This window comes from Hylobates moloch, unplaced genomic scaffold (assembly GCF_009828535.3).
Source record: "Hylobates moloch isolate HMO894 unplaced genomic scaffold, HMol_V3 SCAFFOLD_22, whole genome shotgun sequence".
Classification (NCBI taxonomy): Eukaryota; Metazoa; Chordata; class Mammalia; order Primates; family Hylobatidae; genus Hylobates; species Hylobates moloch.
This window is the reverse complement of record NW_026652297.1, coordinates 28323240-28344459: the sequence shown is the minus strand read 5'-3', so window position 1 is coordinate 28344459 and position 21220 is coordinate 28323240. Positions and strand designations below refer to the sequence as shown.

The 21220-nt window shown below is 47.9% G+C and overlaps 1 protein-coding gene across 8 annotated transcripts in view; it reads right to left on the bottom strand.

Annotated features, from left to right (window-relative positions):
• The window catches only part of SLC25A37 (solute carrier family 25 member 37), a 43620-nt gene that overhangs the window by 5916 nt on the left and 16484 nt on the right, over positions 1 to 21220 (bottom strand). For 5 of the 8 annotated variants that reach the window (XM_058433550.1, XM_058433553.1, XM_058433555.1 and 2 more), the window contains 2 exons: positions 19551 to 19595; positions 25 to 253 (listed from right to left, as the gene is read on the bottom strand). In XM_058433550.1, the coding sequence (XP_058289533.1) occupies positions 25 to 253; positions 19551 to 19595 (274 nt within the window). The remainder of the gene's footprint in view (positions 1 to 24; positions 254 to 19550; positions 19596 to 21220) is intronic. The other 3 variants (XM_058433552.1, XM_058433556.1, XM_058433554.1) reach the window with 1 other exon arrangement.

Here is a 21220-nt window from a genome sequence, read left to right as displayed (position 1 = left end):
TCCAGACAAACGCTTTCAAAATACCGTTGGCTAGGTGGCTGTTTCCTTGGTGGTGGAAAACGTCATTTAAAGTCCTTTTCATGTTTTCATAGCAGGCAAAATACATGGCGTGGGCTGGCCCTGCACCCATGATCATGACGTTGACGCCCCGCAAGGGCCTCCAGAAGCCTTCAGTCCGCATGATTTTCTTGAGGGCTCCATAGATACTTGTGTACTGGGCTTTGGGATCTGGACTCAAACTCTGCATTCGTGTCTGGGAGTGGGCAAGAAGAGAAAACAAACAAACAAAAAATAGAGTTAATCAGGATGGTAAAGAAGGAAAATAAGACCTGGAGAAGGAGAGAGAGAAAACCATGTTCATAGTTTCACAGGATTTCTCTGGAAAGGAAACGTATTTGAAATCAAAATGAATTCTACATGGACATAATGAAATCTACATGAATGTGTGCATGTAGATTTCATTATGCTCCATAAAGGGAGAAACAGAGAGAAGGCTGTGGAAGAGGAAGACCTTCCCCTGCCACTGGCAAGTTGTGTGGCCTCTGGGGAATCCCTTAACTTCTCTGGGCCTTAAGACCTTCAGTTAAAATAACAGGGTTGTTGCGAGCAGCAAACCAAACAATGCATATGGAAACACTTCAAAAACTCAGAGTCCTAGATAGACGTAGAATTGTCCTGTGGTGCCCACAGTGGTTGTGAAGACTTCTGTGTCCTCACTTATCTGAAACCTCTGTGTTCTGGAAGCTCCTGTTCAGTCCCTACACCATGAAATCTCTCCAAATCCTCCAGCCCTCACTTGCCTTGTCACCTCTAACCACCTTTCTACGTTTCATAAGTTGGCACTTAAATATAAATGGTCTTGTTCTTAATTTTTTTTTTTAAGTAAAAGCAAGTTTGTTAAGAAAGTAAAGGAATAAAAGAATGGCTACTCCACAGACACAGCAGCATTCTTAATTTCTTCATATGCATAATTTTGTCTCCTTGAAGCAGAGACCTGGCTTTCCCCTCCTCTGTCATCCCTAGGACACCACCTAGGAGGGAAAAGCGCTTGCACAGGTGTGATGGTTAATTTTATGGGTCACCCTGGATGAGCCACAGTACCCAGATATTTGATCTAACACTAGTTTAGATGTATGTACGAAGGGATTTTCTAAATGAGATTAACATTTAAATCAGTAGACTCTGAATAAAGTAGATTAACCTGTATACTGTGGGTACATACACCTCATTTAATCAGCTGAAGGCCTCGTGAGAAAAAAACTGGGTCTCTCTCAAGGAAGAAATTCTGCCTCCAGACTGCCTTCAGACTCAAACTGTAAATCTCCCTAAATCTCCAGCCTGCAGATTTTGGACTTGCTAGTCCCCACAATCATGTGGGCCAATCCTCAAAGTAAATCTCTCAATTTCTAGGTAGGTAGGTAGGTAGGTAGGTAGGTAGGTAGGTAGGTAGGTAGATCAGACAGATAGGTAGGTAGGTAGGTAGATTAGATAGGTAGGTAGGTAGACAGACAGACAGATATAGATAGGTAGGTAGGTAGACAGACAGACAGACAAATAGAGATAGATAGAGAACAGGAAGAGAGTTAGACAGATAACCTCTCTATGTGGCTGGATATAGATGTCTCTGTCTCTCCTGGTTTCTGTCTGCTAGGACCCAAGGAAGGTCTTCAACCAAAGGCTGGTCTTACAAACCCAAGTAGACTTTACACATCCTATTACCTGTTTCTCTGGAGAACTCTGACTAGTACAGTAGGTAAGAAATACTCGCCAAGTAGAAGATCCACCATGGCTCAGTCCCACCAAAGTAACCACATTCCTTCCTTCCTTCTTCCTCCCTCTCACCCTCTCTTCCTCCCTCCCTCCCTTCCTCCCTTCCTTCTTTCCTGCCTCCCTCCTTTCCTTCCTCCTACCCTTCCCTTCCTCCCTCCCTCCCCGACTCCCTCCCTCCCCCACTCCCCTCCAACACACATCCTAGAGGAGAAGCTTTTCAACTTTTGGCAGGGGTATCCTTTTATCTCCAAACAAAATCATACAAAAAATCTAACCCTATATATAAAAAAGGAGGGCTTCTCTGATTGAAGATAGGCAAAGGACTCCCTGGGGCTCCCTCTCACTCCCCAGGACAGAGAGCCCCAGGTACCCCAGGGCTCGGGAGGAACAGTGAAAACCACTCACCTGAATTAGTGGTCATTTTCAGAGTTCAGATTTCACCAGCTATTAAAACCACAAAGGAAATGGACACACCAAGGCCAACTTTTTATTTTGCCCAGAAAGGACACAAAAACAATAACAATATAAGCAACAATCACCACCGCCCTCTACCACAAACATCATTTCCTAAAAGAAAGGGCATTTTTAATGCTTAAAAAAAAGTAAGGAAGACTGCCTCTGATTATAAAATGGTACATTAAATTAGATTTAGCTTTACTTTTTTTTCTTTGATACGGAGTCTTACACTGTTGCCCAGGCGTGAGTGCAGTGGCGCAATCTTGGCTCACTGCAACCTCCGCCTCCCACGTTCAAACGATTCTCCTGCCTCAGCCTCCTGAGTAGCTGGGATTACAGGCACCCTCCACCACGCCCAGCTAATTGTTTATATTTTTAGTAGAGATTGGGTTTCACTATGTTGGCCAGGCTGGTCTCAAACTCGTGACCTCGAGATCCACTTGCCTCAGCTTCCCAAAGTGCTGGGATTACAGGCGTGAGCCACTGCACCTGGCCAGATTTAGCTTTATTAAAAACTCACTACTCTGCTCCCTTTTTCCTACCACGGACTGGTGAAAACATCTTCTGGCCCAGCCCAAGGCAGCTGCCAAGACACCTGGGCCCCAGGGTCCTAGGGAGGGTAGACCTGCATCCTTTTGTTTTTTAAAGTGATTTCAATTTTAAGTCTTTTCAAAAAGGATTTGATCTGATTTAATAAGATGATACATTAGGCTAGGTGTGATGGCTCACATCTGTAATCCTGGCGCTTTGGGAGGCCAAGACAGGAGGATCGCTTGAGGCCAGGAGTTTGAGACCAACCTGGGCAACATACTGAGACCTCATTTCAACAAAAAAATAAGAAATTAGCCAGGCATGGTGGCGCACCTCTGTAGTCTTGGCTATTTGGGAGGCTGAGGTGGGAGAATCCCTTGAGCCCAAGAGTTTGAGGCTGCAGTGAGCTATGTTTGTGCCACTGCACTCCAGCCTGGGTAACAGAACAAGACGCTGTCTTAAAAAAAAAAATTAAAAATTAAAAAAGGGATACATTATAAGCAAGAAAGACCAAGGGAAGGACAAGCAAGTGAATGTGCCAACCAAGAAGGTATCTGAAGCAAGAGAATACCCAGGTCATGGTCACAACACCTCATTCAGCTCCCGAGTGGCCCGTTGGCCAGACCAAATGAAGATGTACACACCATGCCAAGTGTTCATGCTGGGAAGGAAGAGACAAAATTCCTCCTTTAGGACATACGAAATCGCTCAAGTTTTAGAGCAAATAAAGCTTCGCGTGTCACCTGGCTTCTTCTTATACTTGCCCCTGACAAAAGGCAAGGGTACCAGGTGGTACAATGTGGCTGTCAAGAACCCCAGCTTTGGAATCAGAGAGAACTGGGGCTGAGTTCAGATTCCATCACTCATGGTGTGACCCTGGGCAAGGTCATTAAACTCTCTAAGTTTGAGTTTCCCCACTTGAGAGAATGGTTGGGAAAATTAAATGGGATAATATGTGTCTAAAACCATCAATATTGTCAGTAATAACACAAGAGTCCCCTGTCGAGGGGCTACATGACGGTGATTCATGGAGAGGCCAAGTGATAGGGTTCTAGTGTGTGACCTTCCAGGGTTATGCAGGCCACAGAGGTGGGGTTGTGTTTGTCTTGTTCACAGCAGATCTCCAAGGACCAGTAAGATGATTTATTGGGAACCCAATAAATATTTGTTGAATGAATGAATTGATGAACAAACTAACCCAACTTAGAATACCCACTGGGGTGAAAGGGTACTGTGTCTTGTCTCTTAGCCCACCACCCCTAAACAGGAGCCACACTTTCTTGGACTTAGCTGTCCTTGCCATCACCTTTAATTTGGACCTTTTTATATCAATGCAAAGTTCACGTGTCACCGCATTTCTCAAGCCTGGGTGTGATCTGCAGAACCACATGTGGAGTCGAGGCAACCTGTCCCAGGGGGCCTAACATGGGCCTGTGAACAACAGGTGGCTCCAGGCAGTGCCCTTCAGAGGAGAGGCCCCCACGCTTTGGAGAATGGCAGTGTATCTTCTTGGGGATGAGCCCTGGCTGGAGCCCTGAGGTTTCCAGCCTAGGGCAAGGTCCTACCAAGGTTTTGCAAGCCCAGCCTATGGTCAGAGGTGTTCCTTGAGTTCCAGAGCTCTGTTGAGCAGGGGTGGCAGTCTGAGCAAACACAGAGCATGGAGAACTGGCTACTGAGATCGCACTTTGGACCTGATGCTGGCTCTGGCTACAACCCAGTGACCTTGGCCACGGCATCTCATCTCTCCGGTCCCCAGTGTCCTTGACTGGAAAATGAAAGGGAGGATCAGAGCAGGGGCTGATGATCAGAATTACCTGGGAAATGTTTGAAAATATCCATCCATAGACACCACCCTAGCATACACTGATTCAAGTCTTCTTTTTCTTTTTAAAATTCCCCAGATGATTTCGATCAGGACTCAGCTTGAGGAACCACTAAGTGACCATCTAGACCCCTTCCAGCCCCAGCCCTCTGCCTGGGCAGCAGGGAATTACCCCTGGTTACCTATGGAGGGAATGGCTGAGTGAGGGCAGGGGGCACAGAAGGTGCCCGGGCTGTACAGCCACCCAGCCCAAGGTTGTCAATCTCAATTCCAGCTCTGGGACCAAGCAGCTTCCTTAACCTTAGGGCATGGCCATCCTTGGCTGGAATAATCACCCAGAGAGCTGCTGGGAAACAATTGGCACAGGCTGGCTGTCAACAATGACTGTCCCCATCCCACCTCATGATATACATGAAGCCATCAAGAGGGTCTCTCCTTTACAAAACTGCTCACGTCAGCCAGTTGGAGGCTGGCATCACACCAAGACTTACAGGAACATTTGGGACTGATTTCTCACCCCCTCCCCTTTTTAAATTACGGGTAGGGCAGTTGGAGGAAACACTACTGAACCAAAACGCATCATTCTCTTATGAAAAAAAAGGTCAACTGGGTATCTTTGTGCTGTGAAAGAAAAATAAAACCTCAGGGCCCTAAACTCACTATGTCAAAGGAAAAGAAAGTTAAGCTTGGGAAGTGAGTCATGCAAAAACTGACCTTCATTTTGTTCCCAAACAGACAGCTCTAATTTCATAAGCTTACTTTATCTTATGTAAAACGTACATTTACTGAGTGCAAGACCATGATTCACTTTCCCCAACTCCCTTCTTTTCACAGGTAAAATGCAGATTCACTAAGTGCTAATCAGAACCTCACAAGAATGGTACCACTTGCCTAATGCCTACTCTTCCTCCTTTTATTTTTCTTCTCTCCCTCCTGCTTGCTCTTTCCCCTTTAAATACCGATGTTCCCAGAGCCCTCTTTGGAAAAAGCACAGGACACGGATCCTACTACAAGTTGTGTTTCTTTTTCCCGATGCATCCTCAACCCTGACAGAATAAACCTCTAAAAGATTGAGTTCTGCCTCAGTCACCGCACCTCAGTGGACTTCTCTGTCCTCAGGGTGGTTTACTCAAGGGCAGGCTGTAGTTAATGACAGAAGCCCCAGACAGAGGCAAGTGGCCCACGAGTGCAGAGATGGGCCTGGTCAGACCCCCGCTGGGATCACTGCAGCCATAGCAGCCAAGTTTGGGGCCAGAGCCTCATTCATCCTGCAGCACCATCATTTCTTCCACCTGCCTGCAGGGAGCACCCACTGAGGTTGGCACCAGGATACAGAGGAGAAAAAACGATGGGGAAAAACAAGGAAAGTGTATGATAAGAGGAGGAGGAAACGAACCACCAGGGTGCCTCGAAGGAGTGTAGGGAAGAGGCCAGGAGGGATCAACCCTGCAGCAGCCTCAGGAGAGGCAAGAGAGGCAGAAGGCAGGCGGCTAGGAAGGCAGGCAGAAGTGGCCACAGCCAGAGAGACAATAATCAATTTAGTCTCTTTTTTATTTTTTATTTTTATTTTTTTAAGACGGGGTCTCACCTATCACCTAGGTTAGAGTGCAGTGGCGCGATCATAGCTCACTGCAGCCTGAGCCTCCTGGGCTCAAGCAATCCTCCCACCTCAGCCTCCTGAGTAGCTCAGATTACAGGTGCGCACCACCACGCCCGGCTGATTTTTGTAGAGACTGGGTCTTACTATGTTGCCCAGGCTGGTCTCAAACTCTTGGGCTCAAGTGATGCTCCTATCTGTGCCTCCCAAAGTACTCTCTTTTTAAAAGCTCCACTACCTGTAAAATGTAAAAATGAAGGCTGGGCATTTTCTGTTCCTTGAGGATCAGAGAGGGGAAAAAACGTCTGGGAGTGAGTGGAAGCAACTCAAGTGTCATCACCAGATGACGGGATAAACACAATGTAATATATCCATACAGTGGAATATTATTCAGCCTTAAAAAAGGAAAGAAAATTCTGACACAGGCTACAACACAGATAGTTCTTGGCAACTAACATGCTAAGTGAAATGAGCCAGTCACAAAAAGACAAATACTGGGCCGGGCGCGGTGGCTCACGCTTGTAATCCCAGCACTTTGGGAGGCCGAGGCGGGCGGATCACGAGGTCAGGAGATCGAGACCACGGTGAAACCCCGTCTCTACTAAAAATACAAAAAAAATTAGCCGGGCGTGGTGGCGGGCACCTGTAGTCCCAGCTACTCGGAGAGGCTGAGGCAGGAGAATGGCGTGAACCCGGGAGGCGGAGCTTGCAGTGAGCCGAGATTGCGCCACCGCACTCCAGCCTGGGCGACAGAGCGAGACTCCGTCTCAAAAAAAAAAAAAAAAAAAAAAAAGACAAATACTGTATGATTCCACTGATATGAGGTGCCTAGAGTAGTCAAATTTATAGACAAAAAGTGGAATGGAGGTAGCCAGGGGCTGGGATGAGGAGGGAACAGGACGGAGAGTTCTTGTTTTATGGGTACAGGAGTTTGAGTTTTGCAAGATGAGGAGAGTTCTGTGGATGGATGATGCTGATGGCTGTGTAACAGTATGAATGTACTTAATGCCACTGGACTGTACGCTTAAAAATGGGTAAGATGAGAAATTTTGTTATGTATATTTTACTACAATTTTTAAAAATACAAAAAAAGGAAGTGAGGGTGGAGAGGAGGAAAAAGGAAATGAATGAATCAGGATGCATAGACACAGGGCAGAGATTAAAAATAAACACACACACACACACACACACACACACAAACCGGAGACAGAGAATTTCACAAATTTCTTTTCCTGTCCAGGTTTCAGTTCCTGCCCAAGACCGAGCTGCCAGTCTCCTCCTGCTAGGTAAAATCAGTTGCCATGTTTGCATTTTAGTTCTCCCTTCTTGGAAATTCATAAGCACATTAGCATACTACAGCCTCTGGGAAATCCTTCGGGAAAGAAACCTGTTCACTTGGTTATCCGAGGCACTTCCTAAACCTCTGTCTTTAGCAATGCAAGCCTTGTCTCATTTAATAAGCAGAGACACCTGACCAAACACACGTGTGAAAACACATCTGTAGCCAATGGGAACCTAAGCCCTTGAAGCAGCAAGTGCAGAGAACATCCAGGTGTCAGAGAGAGTCAGAAAGACCCCTCTGACAACTGTGTGGGGAGCGGCCAGAGGCAGGTGGTTGTGTGGTTGGCCCCTGGAGGGGACAGAGGGTGCCAAATAAGCAGCTGAGAGGAGCCCTCACGTGCTGCCTGTGAACAAGCATTCCTCCTCTGCGCCTGCCTGCAGGATGGAGAAATGTGTCCTGCCCGGGGAATCAAGAGACAAGGGTCTCTGGCCTGACTCTGCCACTCCCAGTGCGACCGGAGCAAGTCCCCTCCAGCTCCAGAACTGCTCCAGGACAGTGAAACTCCCAGTGATATGAACTCTGTATCTGCATCCACTGGCTCCACAAACTCCTAGCAAGGCTAGAACAAAGTGAAGGGTCAGCCCCTGACACCGATTCTCCCCTAAGATGACAAAACAGGAAAGGCCTGTCTCACTGGCCTGTTCTCTCACTGCGGGGAGGAGGGAGAGTGGAAAATGCACGTTCTGTCCCAGGTGAGCTGGCGGGATCATGTAACAGGAGCTGCAATGGCCCTAGGGAGACCGCATCCAGCCCAGCCCCTGCCTTTTCAGATGGGAAACTGGGGCCCAAGAAGGAAAATGACTTGTCCAAGATAAGTGGGTAAGGAGCCTCCCATCCAGGCCTAGGACCAAAAAATAAAAGAGAAGGGGGCAAGCTGAGCCTGGTAGGGGGCCTCAGGCCCTTCTGGGGGTCCTGCAGAGGTCATGTCACACAAGCCAGCCCCCTGTAACATCAGAAACTCAGCCACTGACTCCCTGCCTGACCTGGAGACAGCCTGTGACTCCCACCTCTCCAATTTCTCAAAAATAAAAAACTTTCCATGTTCGAAGTTCACGTGGCATTTCTAGTACTGAGGAGACGATCATGTGAAATCTACTCATGGCTCGTTCTAAAGCATTTGCCTTACACCTACCTTGAGACAGGTGCAATGGGGATACAAAAAGGAAACAAACAAGCACTGTGATACCATGAGCAGCACAACTCCAGGGGGGCCCAGGGCTGACCCCTAGAGGCTGCTCCGCACCGTCTCTGTTCCAGACCTTCTCCCAGAGAAAGGAAATAAGGCTCGGGCACCTCAAAAAGTGTTAGGATAAATGCCAAATGTTAGCCTCTGCTGCCCAATGTCTGCTTCAGAATTCAAAATCAAACCGGTGTTTTCTCTTGTCTGTCAACTGTCCCCAGCTAGCACTGACATTCACTAAATAAACCACAGTAAAATGCGGGGCCAAGCCCAGCCCCCTCCCTGTTTTCCAAGCCTCACCCTGCAGCCCCCTGGCCAGCAGCTCTCCCGTGTCCACCATGAGCCCATCCAGAGCTCTATGCTCCTGCTTCACTGGGGTCTGCTGAAGACACTTTCAAGACACCAAGAAGCCAACTCCCATCCATAATTGTCCAGAAAGGATCAGACCAAGGAGCTGGTTCCTGCAGAGCCCTCCCTCACTGAAACTCCACGCCACAAATCACAGCAGGAGGCCCAGGAGGAAGAGGCTTTTTTGGCACCATGCTTTATGGAAAGGATTGTCTTCCTAAGTAAAGCCACAAACCCCATCTAGGCCTTGGAAAGCCCTGTCTCACCTTCCAGCATCCTTAGAAGGCACACACTACAAATGCAGAAACCCAGACCACATCAAGGAGCACCAAGCATACTAAAACCGTTGGGCTCCCCGTCCAAAACCACCCATTCCCTGTCCAAAACCACCAGCCTTCCTCACTCAAACCTGCTCCCTTCCTAGGCTCCTTGACAGAAGAGAGACTCTTAACAGGGTGGCCCTTTGAAAAGCCATATAAAAATCATGCAAAATTGGCCAAGCATGGTGGCTCACACCTGTAATCCCAGCACTTTGGGAGGCCGAGGCGGGCAGATTACCTGAGGTCAGGAGTTCGAGACCAGCCTGGCCAACGTGGCAAAATCCCATCTCTACTAAAAATATAAAAATTAGCCAGGTGTAGTGGCACGTGCCTGTAATCCCAGCTACTCAGGAGGCTGAGGCAGGAGAATCGCTTGAACTCAGGAGGCGGAGGTTGCAGTGAGCCAAGATCGCACCATTGCACTCCAGCCTGGGCGACAGAGCAAGACTCTGTCTCAAAAAAAAAAAAAAAAAATGCAAAATAAAGCAGGAGGACATCACTCAGCATCATTCCCACACACCGCAGGCAAGAGCAGAGTAGCACAAATAATCCTTTAACTGCAGCTGTCAGAGCACAACTAAGTTTATCCCTAAGTTGAAGATTCCAAATCATGTCTTTTTCTAACATCTCCCAAACTGGCAAAAATAAATACATAAAGAGAATATACATATAATACATATACATAAACACACACATATATATACACATATATACATATGCACACACATATATACACATGCATATATACATATGTATATACATACATATACATATATGTATGTTTTTAATGAAAAGGAAAATTTGAGCTGGGTGCAGTGGCTCACACCTGTAATCCCAGCACTTTGGAAGGCCGAGGCAGGTGGATCACTTGCTGCCAGGAATTTAAGCCCAGTCTGGACAATATAGCGAGACCCCATCTCTTCAGAAGATAATTTTTTAAAAAAATTAGCCAGGTATGATGGGTGCCAGTAGTCTTAGCTACTTGGGAGGCTAAGGTGAGAGGATCACTAGAGCCCAGGAGACTGAAGCTGCAGTGAGCTATGATCATGTCCCCGCACTTCAGCCTGAGAAAGACTCTGTTGCAAAAAAAAAAAAAAAAAAAAAAAATTGGCGCTCTTAATGTTTTGAAACCAGCAAGAGAAAAATGATTCCCTTAAAAGTAGTCATTGCCCCCACCTCAAAAAAGCAGGGGATGGGGTGGGAAACAATTGCCTATCAGAATCACATGGTGGGAGACTCAAGCAGAGTTAGAGGAACATACATTCTGGAAAAAGCTTCCTGCTCATCTGAAAAGTCTCCAGTGAAAACTACCATTTTGGAACAAGCAAAGAGCCCAGCCAGCTTGCTAGAAAGTCAGCCAGAAAAGCTACAAAAAAAAAAAAAAAAACAAGACAAAATGAAGAGTTGAGACCTGGTGGAAAACACTTGTTCAACTACATCAGGTCTACGTGGCTTTCCCTGCCTCACCTACAGGAAGGCCTAGACTTCCTTCAGCGTTCAGGTCACCCTGATGTTGGAGGGGGCAGAAAGTGGGTTCATATGTGTGAGAACAAACCATAAAGGCTCCTCTGTCTTTCCACCTATGTCCCCGAATGGTCCCAGTTTTCAGAAGGGTCACACTTGTCCTTCTGAAAAGACCAGCCACAGTCTGACCTCCTGGACATCTGCCACCTCTGAAGTGGACCACAGAGGATTCCCACCACCTGTCACTGATGCTCTCCAGACACAGTCCTGAAATCTTCAGGGTCTACTGGGGCTTCAGGAGGCACTGCTATTGCTAGGGGCAAAAGACTCAGTGAAGAGTTTTCATTGCACATTTGGTAGAAAATAACAATTCCACTAAGATAGCAATAACCAAGTTCCTCAGCCTCCCAGGAAAGAAGCCACAGCACCAAACCCCCCTTTCTCCTTGGAACAGGTCACAGCAGGACGTGCTTAGAGATCCAGACTCCAGATCACATCCAACCTGGAGAAGGTGGCCAGAGGGAAGCCATCTGAACAGCCACCTAGAAAAAGGGAAGGTATGTCAAGCTGTAAGAATTAGAGCTGTCACTATAGTCTCTTCTACACTATTTCATTTTGTGACTATGTACATATGTTACTTTGACTGGAAAAGAAAAAGGCAAATTTGGCATGGAGAGGAAGAAAATAATTCTCGCTGCAGGAGGATGTGAAAATGCTGGTGCATCTGGGGAATGAGGACCTGTGGCTGGAGGGTCTGGTGTGCCGAGAAGACAGCAGTCAGGTAAGGGTAGAGAGGCAGCCTCAGACTTAGGAGAGCAGCTGCCACCTTAGATGATCAATTAATGTTTGCTGGAAGAAAGGTAGGATGGGGCTAGACCATGCAAGGCCCTGAATACCTTGCTGGAGTGTGTGGAATTTACTTTATGATCAGGTGTCTTCCATGGCTATGAATCGCACCCAACAGCAATATGATAGGAGCTATCAAAAGCCATGCAGTAAGCAAGACAGATGGGCTCTTCAATATCTAGGAGAAAGCAACAGGCCGTGCAACAGAAGCCTTCCCTACCGGGCCCCTGGACAGGCTGGCCGCTCTCTCCAAAGCTGCACCTGCTTGCCAGGCCACCAATAGCATCACATACCAGTTAGATTTCCCTCTCCGCCCACTGGCAGCAGCTCCCGGCCTTGCCTGTGGTTCAGAGGGTGCCATTCCCACATCCCCTGACCCTGGGAACCCAATGTGGTCTCCACCCCTTCTCTAGAAAAGCCTCCAATGGATGGCAGGGTCTGTGCCTGGCCCATGCCCAGTGTACCCAGAACACACTCAGAATATCCCATATGTGGCCCACCCAAAAGGATTAAGTTATCTCTGCCCTACAGGTGGGGCAAATTCCAAAGATGCCAGATAACAGGACTAAGATTTCATGGGTGCAACTGCTGACCTCACTGCAAGACACAAAGGGAAGGGACAACCCTGGACTGGAGGGGGAACTGAGCTGCCAGTCTCTCCTGCCCTAGTAAGAGGGACAGGACCTGAGTCACAGTTCTTTCTCATCCTGCATCTGGCACTGATACACTGTATGGCCTCAGGTCAATCAACTTGCTCCTCTGAGCCTTCAACCCTTCTATTTACAAAATAATTATAACAATAAAAACAGCAATATTAGCAACCAGTTATCCCCATTCTACAAATGGGGAAACTGAGACACAGAGACCAAATGACTCGCCTCAAGGTCACAAAGTACAGAAGCAAGATTAGAAAGAAGCCAGGTGGTCGGCCAGAGTCATGCTGTTAACCACTAGGCTATCCTATCTCTCACAAAGGGATGGACGCGCTAAAGGATCCCAGGTGATCTTCAACTTCCTTCTGTCCCAATATGCTCTGTTTCTACAACACGCTAAGTCCCATGGATGCCACCTCCTATGTGCCTGACCTTGGGGAAGACCCTATGTCAGAGTCACCTAAACCCTTACTTGTTAATGTCCACAAAATCCCTGGGGGCTGTGTCTATGCCCAGCTGCAACAGTGTAACTTACAGGCAAAGTCAACAGCCCTGACCCGTGGAGGTCACACAACTTATCTGTTCCACAACCCTGGTCATCACAAGACTGGGCAATAGTGGTTGGTTCAATACAAACCCATTCTGTCTCCTAAAGAAGCGCTTGAGACATTAACCAGCTGAGGTCACAGAGAGGCATCTTGACAGACGAAAGCCTGGCACTCCGTCAGTATTCAAAGGCTAAGGCTGAAATATTCCAACAGTCACGGTGCTTTCAAGAGAGAATTGAATTCACTGCTAGTAAGCTGGACTACCCAGGGCCTCCCCTTGACTCTGCCAGCCTTGTCAATGTCACTGGCCCATAAACATCCCACTCATAAGCAAGGAAGAAATGCCTCATCCTCAAAATTGTTTTTTTTTTGTTTTTTGTTTTTTTCTTTTTTTGAAACAGAGTCTCCCTCTGTTGCCCAGGCTGGAGTGCAATGGCATGAACTCAGCTCACTGCAACTTCCTGCCCCCGGGTTCAAGCGATCTCCTGCCTCAGCCTCCTGAGTAGCTGGATTACAGGTGCATGCTACCACACATGGCTAATTTTTGTGCTTTTTGGTAGAGACTGGGTTTCACTATGTTGTCCAGACTGGTCTCAAACTCCTGACCTCAAGTGATCCACCCACCTCGGCCTCCCAAAGTGCTGGGATTACAGGCGTGAGCCACCGCACCCAGCCAAAATTGTTTTCCTTTTGTATATAGACACACTCACTGAAGCGTCACAAAGCTGCCCAGAAGAACAAATTTAACACAAGAGTCCACATCAAAGCACCGTAGATGCACATCAACCCATGTGCGGGGAGATAAGAGGAGTATCCAGGCACCTAGAGTATGTAGAGTATGTTCACAGACTCCACACAAGGCTCCCGCCCTGCTCCACACTGCAGCCCGGCAGCTCTGCCATCATCGGTTTTGGACGATGGGGCTCCCTGTTGAGCTTTCTTTTGCTTTCAGTTCCCCTACCCCTCCAACCTCCCCAACTTTGTTCTGCCAGTGAACAAACAGTTAGACTTGCCCAAGCTCCCACTGCCAGACTCGCCCCTCTGACCAACTTGCTACCATATTTTGCTGAAAATCCCAATCACAGAATCTCAAAGAAACTGAGTTCAACCACCCACCCAATGCTCAAAGACCGTCTCTGCCCATAAGAAACGTACGTTCTGGTTGGGGAAACTAGGTGCCATGGGGAAGGGGTTGGGATAGGATGGGAAGGGCGTCAAACAGTCAATGAAGACCTCCCAGGTAAGACTGCGTTCCTTCTGGGCACGTGGCCTGGGGCAGCAGGAAAAGCCAGAGGGACCAGCTTTGAAGTTCATCCAGTCACTCAACCATCACATAGAGAGCTTCTACTCCACACCAGCCACATGCCTGAGAGCACAAAGACGACCCCGGTCCCCACCTACCACAAGGTCGAAATCCTATTCTATTTTTCAGCTATATGAACTTGGATAAGTAACTTAACTTCTCTGAACTTCAGTTCCCTCGTTTGTAAAATCCCCTAACCATGCTTCCTGAGAAGAACGAGAAATCCTTGTATTCACCTAGTGGAGTACAGTAGGTACTCAATAAATGTTTATCTTCACCGGAACTATTTTTAGAAAGGCTCCAGTATATTCCTTACCTGGTAGGGAAAAAACCACCACCTAGGTTAATCAGAATGGCATAAATTGTCATTAAGAACCACAGAACTAGCTTAGTCTTGCTAGAAGGTGTGGGTGTTTTTCTCTACTTGCTGATAAATGGCTGTTTGGCCCAAAGAACAGCATTGCAGGTTTGAATTGAATCCCTCCCATCAGACTACAGAAGAAAATGACTAAATCAAACAATAGATCCTGGAGTCCCAGGAGGAGGCTACCAGCCATAGGGCACTGGTGTTGGGAACTCCAGGTCACAGTCCCTGCAGCATCACAAGGAAGGGACAGAAATAAAACCCCATCCTGACCCTAGGTCCCCCCCAACACACCTTTCAGTTTCTGATGGAATATACAGCCCCACGACCTCAAAGCTGGAAGGACAGGCTTGGAGACCCCTCTGTATCTAAATCCTAGCTCTGCGGCTTCCTCCTCAATGTGTGTCCTTGGGCAACTCACTTCAGTTCTCTGCCCCTGTTTTCTTATCTGTAAGTGGGGTTCCTAGTGGCACCTACTGCCTAAAGTCTCTGTGAGGATTCAAGGAAAAGCCCTTTGCATGGGGTCTGGTAGACAGCTGCCTGCTGCTTTTATTTCTGCTTTTTTTTTTTTTTTCCTTTGGATAAACAGCAAAAAAGACGTCATTCTTGGCAATGACATCATTTTTACCAATTCCTTCCTAAGCCTCACTGCCTAGGAGCAGGATCTGCCCTGGCTGGGAGCACTCTCACCTGTACTCACTAGACACGACACTAGGATGTGGCAGGACCACCTGAGCAGCCCTTCCCTTCAGCTGCCCCAACTCACAGAAGGGAAACCAAGGCCCCAAAGAGCAAGGGGACTCACACATGGTGGCCCCCTAAGGGACTCTGACCCCTCCCCATTCACCTTTCTTCACTAGCCATTTCTAAATGGATGGACTAGGCTGCTTAAATTAATACTGATTATGTAACAAAGAAAACTTAGATAGCTAGCAGAGAGGTAGGGGAGGGAAATCACTATTATCAGTTTACACTGGCACAGAGGCCCAGACGAAAGTGCTCTGGGAAGTTCACTCACCTGCTCAGAGCCAAGGGCAGCTCTGGGGACCTTTGACCAGTGCTGAAGTCCAGGGCCAGGGCTAGGCAGGGACCTTGAGGGCCAAGATTCCCAACACTGCTGACTGGTCTCGTGTGGCCAAGTTCATACTATGGAAAAGGCCCTCCCTGCTGCTGAGAGCTGGCTCGTCTCTGAACCACAGGGAGACCAGCCCTGGGGGCAACAGCCAGAGGCAGCAAAAGTTCAGCTACAGGACTGGGCACCAAGAAGTCCATACTCCGCAGTAGCCCTGGAGGACCTGGGCTCCTCATAGCCCATGGGTATGGGCACGCTCTCTGGTCCCTTAGAACCTAGGTGCTACAGGGCACAGATATTTATACCAAGTGTGTCTCAGTAGACCAAACAGCAGTGCTCCCCAAACTGTACACCTAGGTAAGATGGACACAGCCCTGTTCCAAGTTAGAAGACCTAAATTCTGTCCAGCTCTGCCACCCAATCTCTGAGCAACTGCACAATCATTTCACCTAGCTGGGCGTAAGCTGTCCACACCGGACAGGCCAGGGAGCCAGGCACCTCAGAAGCCCATGCTGTCTCCCAAATCGGGTGTGGTCCTCCCAGCTTCTACAAATCCAGTTCCCACACCCTTGGCGGAGGCCACACCTTCTAAAGCACACCCCGCTATTAGCCTATTATCCACAGAAGAAAGGATTTTTAAAGCAGCCCCGTCGCCAGCCTCCTCTTGCTCATTCCTCCACGTATAATTACACCAAGTGATGCGTCTGCATGTGACTCCCATGAAAGGTCAGGGAAACGTGAAGGAGGGCGGCAGCACTGTGATCTCAGAGCCAGCCCCATGCTCACTAAAACACATGCTCAATAAATGACTACCACAGATTCAGAGATGAACTCAATTCCACCCACAGGCAGGTAACAAAGTGGGTTTTTGTTTTTTTGTTTTTTGTGTTTTTTTTTTTTTTTTTTTGAGACGTAATTTCACTCTTGTTGCCCAGGCTGGAGTGCAGTGGCTCGATCTCGGCTCACCACAACCTCCGCCTCCTGGGTTCAAGCGATTCTCCTGCCTCAGCCTCCCGAGTAGCTGGGATTACAGGCATGCGCCACCACACCCAACTAATTTTGTATTTTTAGTAGAGACAGGGTTTCTCCACGTTGGTCAGGCTGGTCTCGAACTCCCGAACTCAGGTGATCTGCCCGTCTCCACCTCCCAAAGCAGGTATTTTAAGTCCTCCTCAAATTCTGCCTGCTGTGGATCTGTCTCCCCTAGCGCAATGCACCTGGCCACAGTCTGGGGCCCACCCCACAGGTTAACAGCTGGGAATGTAAGCCCCATCAAAGCTGGGCTCCAAAATCTAGGGGTGCCAGGGGGCGAATGAGGGGTCCAAATTTCCGACCGAAGCCAGATTTCCCACAAAGGTTACTAACTTGATAGTGACTAACCACGTGGTGCCAAGTCACAGCTCTAAGCCACAGCTCGAAGGGATGTTCTTTCTCCACACACCTTTCACCTTTCACACTGATGACAATCACAGAGAAAGATGACAGGACACCAGACGCACCAGGCCTGTCGTTCTAAGGGTCTCAGGGAGAAACACCAGAGGAAACAACCGCAAGACTCGACTTCCAGCCTCCAGGACCCACTTGCTGAATTTATGCTAGACAATATGTACAAATTACTTCCAAAGCTTTTGGAGGAGTCACTTTACATCATATTGGATGCAAAAGGTAATAGCAGGAACCTTCCATCATGAGTGAGATTTTTATGCTAAAACCCTCTCCCTGGAAACCATTGCGCTAGGGGAGACAGCATATAATTTAAACCAAAGCTGTCTGACCAGAAGGGTTTCCAAAAGTGAGAGGAGGAGGCGGGGACCAGAGATGAGTGACTCCCCAGACCACAGAAGTCTCAGCTGGTAAAACTACAGGATCGTTCTGCAAGAAAATGCTGCCACCACCTAAATGTCAGTGCAGTGCTAGGGGCTGCTGGACCTAAGGGAGCAGGTGTCATCTTTGCCTTCAAGGAGTTTACAGTCTAGCAGAGGAGAGAGAAAGTACTAAAAATCCTATCGATAAAAAATTCCAAACTCTAAATGCCATGAAGCAAAAGTAGAAGGTGCAATGAGGGCAAACGCAGGGGGACCTCATTTAGATTTGGGGAGGGGTCCTGACAGTGACGACTGAAGGTGAAGTTAGGGCAGAGGTAGCAACAGGTGGGATGTGGACAGAGGCTCCAAGAAGGCTGGTGTCACCTGAAGATAAGCCTGAAACAAAGTGTAGGACATACAGCCCATGCTGGGCCCTGAACACCAGACAGAGCAGAGGGAGGGTGTTTTACCCTTAATGCTGTGTTTCCATCTATATGGTCCTCATCTCTTGCCTTTGGCCAGGCGCGGTGACTCATGCCTAAAATCCCAGCACTTTAGGAGGCCGAGGCAGGCAGATCACCTGAGGTTGGGAATTTGAGACCAGCCTGACCAACACGGAGAAACCTCGTCTCTACTAAAACTACAAAATCAGCCGGGTGTGGTGGTGCATGCCTGTAATCCCAGCTACTTGGGAGGCTGAGGCAGTAGCATCGCTTGAACCCAGGAGGTGGAGGTTACAGTGAGCCGAGATTGCGCCATTGCACTCCAGCCTGCGGGGGCAACAAGGGCAAACCTCCGTCTAAAAAAAAAAAAAAAAAAAAAAGGCCGAGTGTGGTGGTTCACGCCTGTAATCCCAGCACTTTGGGAGGCCGAGGTGGATGGATCACAAGGTCAGCAGATCGAGACCATCCTGACCAACATGGTGAAATCCCATCTCTACTAAGAATACAAAAAATTAGCTGGGCGTGGTGGCACGCGCCTGTAGTCCCAGCTACTCAGGAGGCTGAGGCAGGAGAATCGCTTGAACCCAGGAGGCAGAGGTTGCAGTGAACCGAGATCGCACCACTGCAGTCCAGCCTGGTGACAGAGAGAGACTCCATCTCAAAAAAAAGAAAGAAAGAGAGAAGAAATGAAGTGAATATAAGAGGAGACCGTTTCTCACCGCGAAATCTACAGGCAGTGCAAAACACCATGGTGGGCAGATGCTGCAGGGAGGTTCCCCAGCTCCCCAACCCCGTCATTCCCACGGATGCTCCTCTGGAATGATGGGCTAACCCCATCTGTGCTGCTGGCAGTGCGGGGTGACCTTGGCCATGCCGGCTGACCCCTGGATGACTCAGCTTCCTGGTAGTGAACTTGTGAAAGGTTCTGGCAGGAAGGAGTCAGAGAGCTGTAAACAGAGCCTTCCAGAAGCATCTGCCACACTTCTCCCCTTGATTCTAGGGCGGGGCTGTGGCCATTCAGCATTTCTGTAATTGCCCGGATGGATGATTTGCAGTCTTGAAGTGTTGTCGTTGGAAGTTTCAAGTATGTTAAATAAACTACCATTTATTTCTAGGCAGGCACTGTGGAATTCAGGGGCCCAACATGGTACATGGGCCACTGGTCCTTCCCACCACTGCTCAGCACCCCTGCAAAATTCCACAGCAGGGTCTTCCTAGCTTCTGCTGCAAAGCAAAAGTGCTTGTGAGCCTATATTTTACACCCAAAGTTGAAACAGGGAGTTAAAGTTATACTGCTGTGTGAAAATAAGGAGTGGAAATTTTAGAACTGGTGAATTCCCAAGAGAACCATGTAGTGTTAGTTCAATCTTGCCATTTTATAGACAAAGAAACTAAGACGTAGACAAGTGTTTTTCCCAGAGTCGCTTGATGGGTAGGCCCCTGGTCATCTCAAGCTAATTACAATTCACCCTAAAATGCAAATCCAAGCCTTATATGTGTGTATCTACAGAAAGATCTGCTTTCGCCTTGCTTCTAGTCCTTTCCTTCCCTGCCCTCCAGTCAAGCAACACCATGAATGGCCGGTTCTGGATTGACAAATGTTCTCCGTGGCTCTCCCAGTCCCTTCCTTACACTCGAGCTACTCAGGTGAGATCCGAAATCCGTTTTCAATTTCAAGTCACTCACTTCTGGTAGAAGCCCAGCTTTGCAGTAACTTGTGGGTTGTAGGGTCTGAAAGAGAATTTCAGAAATTTCCTTATGATTGATTTGTCAGAAAAAATGCAAAAGATTCTTGGAAGAGACCTCAAGGGAATTTGAAAACAAGAATTCTTATCCAAGGTCAGGCAAAGCGTCACCAACCAGCCCGCTCCCAACTCCCAGAAGCCTGTGGGGTGAGCAGTGCTAATTCCAAGGATAAACGGAACCTGCTACCACCTAAAATTGTGCTAATACGCACCACACCCCCACCCCCATAATAGCAAATTACAGTTCTAACTCCTTCTCTACTTCCTTCCGAAATTTGAAAAAAAAAAAAAATGTAAAAACAAATAAGTAGCTAAGAGTCATTCCAACTTGTAGATGAATTTTTTTCTTGTGATTTTATCACCTGCGCAATTAAAAGTCATTTCTGAGCTGATATTTTTGAAGCTCTAAGGGCCAAATACAAATCTACCTTAATTTTCTAAGTAAGGCAATTTAACACTTCACTCTTCCTGGCCCAAATATATAAATATACACAAATATATATACACAAACATACACACACACACACACACACACAAAAATTCAGTTATTGCCTGAGAAGCCAAGGTTCAAGAAAAAAAAAATTTTTAAGCACAATTTCATTAACAGAGAGATCTCCAGTCTTACATACACTTGAGGTTTCTAACTCCTTTCACAGATAACCCTTCTCCCCACACAGGGCATTTTCTGTTCTTTTATTTATTTATTTTCATTTTTTTAGAGACAGGATCTTGCTCTGTCACCCACGCTAGAGTGCAGCAGCATGATCGCAGCTCACTGCAACCTCAAACTCCTGGGCTCAAGCAATCTTCCCACCTCAGCCTCCTGAGTAGCTGGGACCACAGGTGTGCACCACCCACCACACAAAGCCAATTTTTTTTTTTTTTTTTTTTTTTGAGACAGAGTCTTGCTCTTGTTGCCCGGCCTGGAGTGCAATGGCACGATCTCAGCTCAATGCAACCTCTGCCTCCCGGGTTCAAGCAATTCTCCTGCCTCAGCCTCTCAAGTAGCTGAGATTACAGGCATCTGCCACCACACCTGGCTAATTTTTGTATTTTTAGTAGAGATGGGGTTTCACCATGTTGGCCAGGCTGGTCTCGAACTCCTGACCTCGTGATCCACCCGTCTCGGCCTCACAAAGTGCTGGAATTACAGGCGTGAGCCACCGCGCCCAGCCTATTTCTTTATTTTTATTTTTAGAGGTGGGGTCTTGCTCTGTTGCTGAAGCTGGTCTCGTACTGCTGTCCGCCAGCAATCCCCCTGCCTCAGCCTCCTGAGTAGCTGGGATTACAGGTGTGAGCCAGAACACTCATCTACATTTCCACAGGGAATTTTCTATGCTTCTATCCTGACCATTTCTTCTGAGTGACAGCTTGGCATTGTCTAACGACCCTGAAAAAGGCCCACACACGTGCTCCTTCAAAGCGCCCAACAAAGAGATTTTGTAACAAAGACCCCCTGTGCCGGGGAATCGGTGGACACACAAATAGAGCGGATAGCAGGTCTGTGCCCCTGTCACCGCACTGGCCTGTTGGTGAAACAGGACTTGGTTTCCAAAGCTGCGAGATCCAAGAGCTTCTGTCTACACCCTAGACTATCACGGACTCCAGGGG